The 11,734-nt window shown below is 34.9% G+C and overlaps 2 protein-coding genes across 7 annotated transcripts in view; one reads left to right on the top strand and one right to left on the bottom strand.

Moving 5' to 3' along the window:
• The window catches only part of snx9b (sorting nexin 9b), a 42,139-nt gene extending 40,415 nt beyond the window's left edge, over positions 1–1,724 (bottom strand). The window contains exon 1 of one of the 2 annotated variants that reach the window (XM_062034995.1): positions 1,411–1,724. In XM_062034995.1, the coding sequence (XP_061890979.1) occupies positions 1,411–1,422 (12 nt within the window). In that variant the 5' untranslated portion in view covers positions 1,423–1,724. The remainder of the gene's footprint in view (positions 1–1,410) is intronic. The other variant, XM_062034996.1, reaches the window with a different exon arrangement.
• Positions 1–11,734, top strand: part of moxd1l (monooxygenase, DBH-like 1, like) — a 41,716-nt gene that overhangs the window by 14,221 nt on the left and 15,761 nt on the right. Inside the window, exons 1-6 of one of the 5 annotated variants that reach the window (XM_062034999.1) lie at positions 1,112–1,757; positions 4,969–5,076; positions 5,179–5,399; positions 5,471–5,617; positions 10,008–10,160; positions 10,252–10,335. In XM_062034999.1, coding sequence (XP_061890983.1) covers positions 5,211–5,399; positions 5,471–5,617; positions 10,008–10,160; positions 10,252–10,335 — 573 coding nt within the window. In that variant the 5' untranslated portion in view covers positions 1,112–1,757; positions 4,969–5,076; positions 5,179–5,210. Of the gene's footprint in view, positions 1–1,111; positions 1,758–4,968; positions 5,077–5,178; positions 5,400–5,470; positions 5,618–10,007; positions 10,161–10,251; positions 10,336–11,734 lie in introns of those variants that run through there. The other 4 variants (XM_062035001.1, XM_062034997.1, XM_062034998.1 and 1 more) reach the window with 4 other exon arrangements.

The following is an 11,734-nucleotide window of genomic DNA, read 5'->3' on the forward strand; positions in this document are numbered from 1 at the left end:
CCCGACTCATCATGTAAATAAAAACTTCTCCCTATCGGCGTATTACGGATACGGCAACAGCAGAAGTCAGGCTGATTTGCGGGTGTGTAATTTGTTGTGAGTTTATGCACTGTGTTGGTTTTGTTCTTTGAACAAGGTGATGTTCATGCACGCTTCATTTTGTGCACCAGTAAAAAAAACATGGTAACACTTTAGTATGGGGAACATATTCACCATTAATTAGTTGCTTATTAACATGCAAATTAGTAACATATTGGCTCTTAACTAGTCATTATTAAGTACTTATTAATGCCTTATTCAGCATGGCCTTATTATAATCCTAACCCTCTAACCCTGGCCCTAACCCTAACCAAATAACTCTAAATTAAGTCTTTGTTACTTAGAATATGTTCCCCTAGTGTCCAAAAAACTCTAAATTAAGTTTTTGTTACTTAGAATATGTTCCCCATACTAAAGTGTTACCAAAAACATATAACTTTGTCTTGAATTTGAAAAAAAACAACATTTTATTTTTCACTAAAGAAGGGTTCGGTGAATGCGCATATGAAACTGGTGGGGTTCGGTACCTCCAACAAGGTTAAGAACCACTGGTCTAAGTCTAATAGTACATTACAAAGTAATAAAATAATCAAAATAAAACCATAAAATACAGTTTATATTGTAGGGCAATTTTTGTGTGTTAACCTAAAGACACATAAGTAAATAAATAGGGTCTAAATACAAATATTGTCAATAAACATACTCAACAAGCTATTTGACTTAAAAAACTCAATTTCCCAGCATGCCACTTACCTAAAATGTCATACGAATTTAGCGTTGCCTGACGTAGGGTAATTAACGTACTGTACGATGACTTCACCCTTTTAAATATTTCATTCACATTATGTTTTGAGGTATTCAATACATCACGTGAGCAAAACAAAAACTCGTTATTCAAAAGTAAAACTGCATTACAGCTACACTCCACGCTGTTTGTGGTCATTTCTATTGAACCTGGGCAACGTCTAATGGAGTATTCTTACACGAATGTTCCTCAACATACGACAACTTTACGCTTCTGGTACGATAACTTGTCATTCCCCATCTGGCAACACCGCCCGTACTTGAAAGGTAGTAAAATGTCACAAGGCTTTCTTAAAAACGACAGACATTTATGCGTTAATGGATAAACATTGTCAACACGTTGTGTGCTGAAAGTGTGCACAGACACTTTGGATAATACAATAGTATTATGTTTTTGTCACACGAGTGGAAAGTTTGCGTTAAAAAGTTACCGTAAAGCTAACATGAGAAACTGCAACGTTAAAGCGGCGGTTGCCCTTCCAAAGTGTCGAAAACATTTAGAAAATGGAGACGAGATAACGTTGAATATATGATGTTATTCCACTCGGACAATGTTGCTGTTCTTACCTTCAGTGCCATAGTAGAAGCATTGATCAATCATTACAGAAAAAATAGGCCCCGGCAGTGGCTTCTCAGGACTTCCAAGCCTCAGCTGGACATTTCCTTCCGCCGCTTTGCTTCTTCAACAGTAAACACGGTAGTTCCTCGACGCAGCAAACAAGAAAACACTTTAAAAAAACCCGAAAGAAAACGCCAAAGTCCGCTTGGAGGAAGTCGCAGGACTAGCTCAGTGCTGCTTCTAAAAAAAAACGCCTACCCGCCGCCCGAGAGATGTCTGCCGTTAGCGGGGAGGGAGTGACCTGCCCCCGCGGAGGGAAACCGGAAAGGTGGACTCGGAGCGATATGACCCAGCAGTAAGTTGCTTCATTTTTCCACTTTTTTATTTGTGATGGAATGGAAAAACAACACTTGACAAAAGTCGTATTTTTCATTAAAAAAAAAAAACAATTTTAAAAAATGCAGCCAAATTGCTTAAAGGGAATACAACATTACTGGCCGCTGGTAGCTATTTTGCCATACGTGACGTCACGTCACGCAATAGCACATTGTGGTTATTATGTGTGTCATTTTGACAAATAGAGTAATGCAAAACATTTCCTGTCGAATGTTGACGTATTGTGTGAGAGGAGCGACCTCTGCTGACTAAAATGTGCTACTACACATTCAGCTGAACTAAACTACTGTGTGGGACAGGAGAGATGAGATAGGATCAATGGGCCCCATTCAGCAACCGTTCTTAAGAACAAATCTTGTTCTTAGGCCCACTTACGAAGTTTTTTAGGAGATTTTTGTATTCACCAATGTTTTCTTAGCTGGGACTTGTTCTTAGGTAAGAACAAAATCTACGAGTGCTCCAGAGCACTCTTAGGGTGGCCTATTTGTTCTTAAGTGTGACAAGTTCCCTTACTTCTATTGTCTAATGTTACATTCATATCATATATATATATATATATATATATATATACAGTAAGATTGATTGATTGATATATGATACATACATAGATAGATATATATCTAGCTATCTATATTTGTGTACATTAGTTATCTTCTAATGCAGTGTTTTTCAACCTTTTTTGAGCCAAGGCGCATTGTTTTCTAGGGCTGCGAATCTTTGGGTGTCCCACGATTCAATTCAATATCGATTCTTGGGGTCACGATTCGATTATAAATCGATTTTTTTTCCGATTCAACGCGATTCTCGATACAAAAACGATATTTTTCCGATTCAAAAAGATTCTCTATTCATTCAATACATAGATTTCAGCAGGATCTACCCCAGTCTGCTGACATGCAAGCAGAGTAGTAGATTTTTGTAAAAAGCTTTTATAATTGTAAAGGACAATGTTTTATCAACTGATTGCAATAATGTAAATTTGTTTGAACTATTAAATGAACCAAAAATATGACTTATTTTATCTTTGTGAAAATATTGGACACAGTGTGTTGTCAAGCTTATTAGACTTAGACTTCCTTTTTATTGTCATTCAAATTTGAACTTTACAGTACAGATAAGAACGAAATTATGAGAGTAAGCCACTGTGACACTATTGTTCTTTTTTTTTATTTTTTATAAATGTCTAATGATAATGTCAATGAGGGATTTTTAATCACTGCTATGTTGAAATTGTAACTAATATTGATACTGTTGTTGATAATATTCATTTTTGTTTCACTACTTTTATCGTGTTTGTCTCCTCTCAATTGCTCTGTTTATTGCAGTTCTGAGTTGCTGGGTCAGGTTTGGTTTTGGAATTGGATTGCTTTGTTATGGTATTGCTGTGTATTGTTTTGTTGGATTGATTAATACAAAAAAAAATAAAACATACAAAAAAATAAATAAATCGATTTTTGAAAAATGAGAATCGATACTGAATCGTACAACGTGAGAATGGCGATTTTAATTCGAATCGATTTTTTCCCCACACCCCTACTAACTACTGTGTGGGACAGGAGAGATGAGATAGGATCAATGGGCCCCATTCAGCAACCGTTCTTAACAGCAAATCTTGTTCTTAGGCCCACTTATGAAGTTTTTAAGGAGATTTTTGTATTCACCAATGTTTTCTTAGCTGGGATTTGTTTGTAGGTGAGAACAAATCTACAAGTGCTCCAGAGCACTCTTAGGGTGGCCTATTTGTTCTTAACTGTGACAAGTGCCCTTACTTCTATTGTCTAATGTTACATTCATATCATATATATATATATAGATAGATAGATAGATGGATAGAAATAAATAGATTTATATCTATCTAGCTATCTATATTTGTGTACATTAGTTATCTTCTAATGCAGTGTTTTTCAACCTTTTTTGAGCCAAGGCGCATTTTCTTCATTGAAAAAATGCGGAGGCACACCACCAGCAGACATCATTAAAAAACGGAACTCAGTTGACAGTAAAAAGTCGTCGTCACAATTGTTGGATATGACTTTAAAGCATAACCAAGCATGCATCACTATAGCTCTTGTCTCAAAGTAGGTGTCCTGTCACCACCTGTCACATGGCGCCGTGACTTATTTTGACTTTTTTGCTGTTTTCCTGAGTGTAGTGTTTTAGTTCTTGTCTTGTGCTCCTATTTTGGTGGCTTTTTCTCTTTTTTTGGTATTTTCCTGTAGCAGTTTCATGTCTTCCTTTGAGCGATATTTCCCGCATCTACTTTGTTTTAGCAATCAAGAATATTTCAGTTGTTTTTATCCTTCTTCGTGGGGACATTGTTGATTGTCATGTCATGTTCGGATGTACATTGCGGACGCCGTCTTTGCTCCACAGTAAGTCTTTGCTGTCCTCCAGCATTCTGTTTTTGTTTACTTTGCAGCCAGTTCAGTTTTAGTTTCGTTCTGCATAGCCTTTCCTAAGCCCCCCTCTCCCCCCTCTAGGGAATAGCCACCCTTTGCTCTGATTATTGCTTTGCACACTCTTGGCATTCTCTCCATGAGCTTCAAGAGGTAGTCACCTGAAGTGGTTTTCACTTCACAGGTGTGCTTGAAGCTCATGGAGAGAATGCCAAGAGTGTGCAAAGCAGTAATCAGAGCAAAGGGTGGCTATTTTGAAGAAACTAGAATATAAAACATGTTTTCAGTTATTTCACCTTTTTTTGTTAAGTTCATAACTCCACATGTGTTCATTCATAGTTAATCTACAATGTAAATAGTCATTCAAATAAAGAACATGCATTGAATGAGGAGAAGATGTTTCCAAACTTTTGGCCTGTACTGTATTTATTATGTTTAATTACATTTTGGTTAAATAAAGTGTCTTTTTTTTGATAATTACAATTAAATACATCTGAGACCAAAATTAAATTACATTGAGTCAACATCTATTTTACATCTATTTGTATTTTAATTTGATTTTCTTTTTTATAATTAAATATGATAAATCCCAGACCAAACATGTTAACAATTAAATGATATGCAATTAACATCTATGTGTATTTTATTTTAAAATATTTTGTTTTTTTTCAATAATTAAGTAAAATAAATCTTAGACCAAAATTAAATCAAAACATACGCCTCTAACAATTTTCATTAAAACCTGGAAGATAAAGTGTGTCATGTTTCAAACAGCAGAAGTGATATGATGATGATGATGACATGAAACGGGGAGGGAGCTGGCATGTCCCGTGTCACATGACCTCCATCTATAGCGCTGCAGGTGTGTCAAAGGATGGGGAGGTATTAAAACCCGTCGCCAGCTCAGTCTTAAAGCCTTGCACCCTGGATGAGGCATCATGCTGCTTTCTGTCCTTCTCTATCTGTGCCTGGTCTGGATGAAAGGAGCAGAGGGGTCAGATCCTAACCTGCCCTTCATGGAATACCTGGACGACAACGACATGGTCTGCCTGAAGTGGGGATTCTCTGACGTGCAGAGACAAATCACACTCAAATTCATAGTCAAAACCACCGGCTGGATCGGCTTTGGCCTGAGTCCCACCGGAGACATGAAAGGCGCAGATCTCGTCATGGGAGGAGTGGATTCCAACAGAACCTACTTCAAAGTAAGCTGGCTGGAGCACAACACATGATTTGTCTTTTTTATTGATCTTTTCTTTTTTTTTTGTCCATGTAGGATTATTATTCGGCGACAAACACCATGCCTGACGTAGACCAGGTGCAGAGCTACACACTTCTGTCTCTCACCGAGAGCCAGGGGGAAACCGTCATGACTTTTACCAGGGCCTTCCAAACGTGTGACGACCAAGACCTCCAGATCACGGTGGGACTTTCTCTTCCTGATTCTGAATCTTTCAATTCAACACTAGGATTCTTGCAGCTCTTCATTTTCATTTGGAATTACATACAACTAGAATTCAGTACTAGGAGGTGATCACATTTTATGTATTTTTTTAAATTTAATTAGAAAAAACATACAGTAGTGGGATGAATTAAAGTAATACATTGTAATTTATTTATTTATCTATGTATATCCTGACTGGGGCACTCGGTAAAAATGAATGGATCTATGTATTTATCAGTCAATCAATCAATTAATGTTTATTTATACAGCCCAAAATCACAAGTGTCTCAAAGGGCTGTACAAGCCACAACGACATCCTCGGTTCAGAGCCCACATAAGGGCAAGGAAAAACTCACAAACCAGTGGGACGTCGATGTGAATGACTATGAGAAACCTTGGAGAGGACCGCAGATGTGGGTGACCCCCCCCCCCCTCTGACATAATATTGTGAAAGTCCAGTCCATAGTGGATCTAACATAATAGTGAGAGTCCAGTCCATAGTGGATCTAACATAATAGTGAGAGTCTAGTCCATAGTGGATCTAACATAATAGTGAGAGTCTAGTCCATAGTGGATCTAACATAATAGTGTGAGAGTCCAGTCCATAGTGGATCTAACATAATAGTGAGAGTCCAGTCCATAGCGGATCTAACATAATAGTGTGAGAGTCCAGTCCATAGTGGATCTAACATAATAGTGAGAGTCCAGTCCATAGTGGATCTAACATAATAGTGAGAGTCCAGTCCATAGTGGATCTAACATAATAGTGACAGTCCAGTCCATAGTGGATCTAACATAATAGTAAGAGTCTACTCCATAGTGGATCTAACATAATAGTGAGAGTCCAGTCCATAGTGGATCTAACATAATAGTGAGAGTCCAGCCCATAGCGGATCTAACATAATAGTGTGAGAGTCCAGTCCATAGTGGATCTAACATAATAGTGTGAGAGTCCAGTCCATAGTGGATCTAACATAATAGTGAGAGTCAAGTCCATAGTGGATCTAACATAATAGTGAGAGTCCAGCTCATAGTGGATCTAACATAATAGTGAGAGTCCAGTCCATAGTGGATCTAACATAATAGTGTGAGAGTCCAGTCCATAGTGGATCTAACATAATAGTGAGGGTCCAGTCCATAGTGGATCTAACATAATAGTGTGAGAGTCCAGTCCATAGTGGATCTAACATAATAGTGAGAGTCCAGTCCATAGTGGATCTAACATAATAGTGTGAGAGTCCAGTCCATAGTGGATCTAACATAATAGTGAGAGTCCAGTCCATAGTGGATCTAACATAATAGTGTGAGAGTCCAGTCCATAGTGGATCTAACATAATAGTGAGAGTCCAGTCCATAGTGGGGCCAGCATGAGACCATCCCGAGCGGAGACGGGTCAGCAGCGTAGAGATGCCCCCAACAGGCGAGCGGTCCACCCCGGGTCCCGACTCTGGACAGCCAGCACTTCATCTAAAACTAGTGCAAAACATGCATCACATTCAATTGAAGTTTGATATAAAAAATGGCTCTAAGCATAATTTTATTTTGATTATTTACACATTTTTAAAAACATTTTTTTATTTATGTGTAATGATTTTTATACTTTTTTACTCAAACTTGAATTAAATTTGATGCATGTTTTGTAACACAACAAATTGATTAGAAATAAATTGTTCAATAATTAATTTTTTAAATTGCTAGAGGAAAGGGCTACATAATATATATATATATATATATATATATATATATATATATATATATATATATATATATATATATATATATATATATATATATATATATATATATATATATATATATATATATATATATATATATATATAGCGTTTTCTATTCGGGCTCCAATACTATGGAATGCCCTCCCGGTAAAAGTTAGAGATGCTACCTCAGTAGAATCTTAAAACTCATTTGTATACTCTAGCCTTTAAATAGACTCCCTTTTTAGACCAGTTGATCTGCCGTTTCTTTTCTTTTCTTTTCTACTCTGCTCCCAACCCGGGGTGGACCGCTAGCCTGTCCATCGGATGGGGACATCTCTACGCTGCTGACCCGTCTCCGCTCGGGATGGTTCCTGCTGGCCCCACTATGGACTGGACTTTCGCTGATGTGTTGGACTTTCACAATATTATGTCAGACCCACTCGACATCCATTGCATCTGGTCTCCCCTAGAGGGTGGGGGGGGGGGGGGGGGTTACCCACATGTGCGGTCCTCTCCAAGGTTTCTCATAGATATTCACATTGACGTCCCACTGGGGTGAGTTTTCCTTGCCCGTATGTGGGCTCTGTACCGAGGATGTCGTTGTGGCTTGTACAGCCCTTTGAGACACTTGTGATTTAGGGCTATATAGATAAACATTGATTGATTGATTGATTGATTGATTGATTGAAATAAAATTCCCTTCACCTTTTAATTTTAGTGCAAAATGTAGTGCAAAAAACAAATTTAACATAGTTAAAACATATTTGCATATCTTCCTAACATTTGTTTCGAGTATAACTGTTCACCAGCTCGGCACTAACGTTAAATTAAAGATGTCTGGGGTGGAATTTGCTATTATTTTCTTACCAGTGACAGAACAGGAAGGGGCTAGGAATACATTGACAGTAAAATGTATTCATTATTTGACATTTTATATGCGCTTCTTCTCACAAAACGGAGACCCCTTCGGATCGCAGCGCCCTACGCAGAGTGTGTGAACTATGTTGAGGGTGGGGCAGCCCTGCCTGTACTTGTTATAGTACAGGCAGGGCGCGTAAAAAAGTTAAAAAAACACTTTTTTTTAGCTTAAATAATTTATTAATATTATGCCTTTTCTCTTTAGCACATATCATCTGTTCATATGTAATAACACTTTTTATTTTATTTTAATATATTTATTAAAAACATTTTTTAATTGTTATTAATTTTTATTTATTAAAAAATCAATAAAAAACACTTTTTTTATCTTAAATAATTTATTAATATTATGCCTTTTCTCTTCAGCACATATCATCGTTCATATGTAAAAACGCTTTTTATTTTAATTGTAATACATATATTTAAAAATTGTTTTAATTGTATTTAATTTTTATTTATAAAAAAATATATATTTATATATTTTTTTAGCTTAAATAATTTATTAATATTATATATCAATTGAAAATGTATTAATTTGCATGCTTTACATCCAACAAAACAGCAATAAACAAAATGCAATTATTGAATATAAACTCTAAAATATAAATAAATATAGAAGTAATGAGTAAAAATGGACAGAAATATTATAAGAAAATAAGTAAATAAATAAATTACATGAATAAAAATGGATTGTGCAGGATACATGGGAAAGATTACCTTGATTAAATATTAGAAGTGCATACAATAAATACTATGGATAAAGCTAACGAAACATTGTAATGAATTAAGAAATAGATAATGGATGATAGATAATAAAATGTTTTTACATGTAAAAAAAATTATTTAAAGCAGGAAAATTTAGTTTTATTTTGAAATTATTCCAGCTAAAGCAGTTTATGAAATAATAATTAAAAAAAAAAAAAAGATAATTTTGTATAATCACTCCAGCTTTTTCTCAGTGACTTACAAAGTGAAAAAAAGAAATATTTTAGTATTTATTGTTTTGTAAGCTACTTGGACGTGAAACCGCCATCACATTTTTGTTCTTTGTTTATTTTGGATTCATTGACTGAACTGTGCTTTCGCATTTTCCATCAACTCTAAAAAAAAATATTCTCCAAAGTTATTAGATCAGGATACAATTAAACATTCTGTAAAGTACAAAAATGATTTTTTTATAATCTGTGTTAGCATCAACAAAACACCTAATTCTGGGGTTTAGAAATGGACGTGTAATATTGTATTCATATACAGTATTAATTGCTCTCAAGTATAGTTGAATAAGGAAAGAAAAACACTTCCTGGTTGTCATGACGACCCATAACAATGATCAATGACCTGTTTGTTGTTTTACTGTACACCATGGAGCTTTAAGATGCATTGGAATCCCACCCCTCACTCTATTGTCCTCGAAGTCCTTTGTGTTACGCCACGATTGTTGTCTTTTGTAAAACCTCAAGTTTCCAACTTGTTTCCTTACAAACTGAGTTTCTGCCACTTCTCCCGTTTCGCTTGTCTGAATGCCCCCCTGGCCATGACATTGATTTGGTGTTTTCCACAAGGAATACCTCCCATAGCGTCGACTGAAGGGGACGTTCTCTTTTCAATGTATGTAATTCCACACGTCTTAGGTATAGGAAACCAAAAGAAAAAAAAGTGCATTGTCAGAGCAAAAACATGCCTTTCATATTTGCCACTGAAAGATCACTTATGTTGTTGTTTATTTGTTATAGGACAAACCCATGAACCTGATATATGCTTATGGAACCACCGATGAGATTACCTTCCATGGAGCACAGGCCGGCACCAAAGAAATCAACCTACTGAATCACGCGCCCAAAATCACTGTGGCAAATGGAAAATATATGAGTGTCACGGTGCAAAATGTAAGAATAAAGAGGCTACTTGTATATGTTTATATTCCCCAAAGGAGACCTTTTTAATTAACGTGTCATAAACCGTTTATTTTTTGTGCAGCTTGCCCTTCCTACAAAGGACACGTATTACCACTGCAAAGTCATGCAGCTTCCACCTTTGGACACAAAGCATCATATATATCAGGTTATTGCCTTTTCTCTTCAGCACATTATCATTTGTTCTTATGTAATAACACTTTTTTAATTTTAATATATTTATTAAAAATATTTTTTAATTGTATTTAATTTTTATTTATGCCTTTTTTTTTTTTAAACAATTTTTTTTAGCTTAAATAATTTATTAATATTATGCTTTTTTCTCTTCAGCACATATCATCTGTTCATATGTAATAACACTTTTTTTAAAATTTAAATATAATTATTAAAAACATTTTTTAATTGTATTTAATTTTTATTTATAAAAAAAAAACTTAAAAACTTTTTTTTTGCCTAAATAATTTATTAATACAATGCCTTTTCTCTTCAGCACATATCATCTGTTCATATGTAATAACACTTTTTTTTAAAATTTTTAATATATTTATTAAAAACATTTTTTAATTGTATTTAATTTTTATTTATAAAAAAATATATATACACTACCATTCAAAAGCTTGGGGTCACCCAAACAATTTAGTGGAATAGCCTTCATTTCTAAGAACAAGAATAGACTGTCGAGTTTCAGATGAAAGTTCTCTTTTTCTGGCCATTTTGAGCATTTAATTGACCCCACAAATGTGATGCTCCAGAAACTCAATCTGCTCAAAGGAAGGTCAGTTTTGTAGCTTCTGTAACGAGCTAATCTGTTTTCAGATGTGTGAACATGATTGCACAAGGGTTTTCTAATCATCAATTAGCCTTCTGAGCCAATGAGCAAACACGTTGTACCATTAGAACACTGGAGTGATAGTTGCTGGAAATGGGCCTCTATACACCTATGTAGATATTGCACCAAAAACCAGACATTTGCAGCTAGAATAGTCATTTACTACATTAGCAATGTATAGAGTGTACTTCTTTAAAGTTAAGACTAGTTTAAAGTTATCTTCATTGAAAAATAAGGACATTTCAATGTGACCACAAACTTTTGAACGGTAGTGTATATATATATTTTTTTTAGCTTAAATAATTTATTAATATTATATATCAATTGAAAATGTATTAATTTGCATGCTTTACATCCAACAAAATAGCAATAAACAAAAATGCAATTATTGAATATAAACTCTTAAGACACCACTACTACATTTAACTCTTACCATTATATTAGGAAAAGTTCAGTATAACGTAATATTCTTATGAAAACTATATCAATCAATGATATAATGATAAACAAAAATTCAATGATTGAATATAAACTCTAAGACACCCCTACTAAATGCATTCTATTTAAACATTACCATTATATTAGAAAACGTTTAGTACAGAGTAATATTTTTATGATAACTATATCAATCGATGGATATATTTACATATTTATTAGGGATGTGCCGATCAATTGGCCATCAATATCGGCAGATTTTCGTACGTGATCAGCCATTGCT

The sequence above is a fragment of the Entelurus aequoreus genome, linkage group LG23, assembly GCF_033978785.1.
Source record: "Entelurus aequoreus isolate RoL-2023_Sb linkage group LG23, RoL_Eaeq_v1.1, whole genome shotgun sequence".
NCBI classification, from domain to species: Eukaryota; Metazoa; Chordata; class Actinopteri; order Syngnathiformes; family Syngnathidae; genus Entelurus; species Entelurus aequoreus.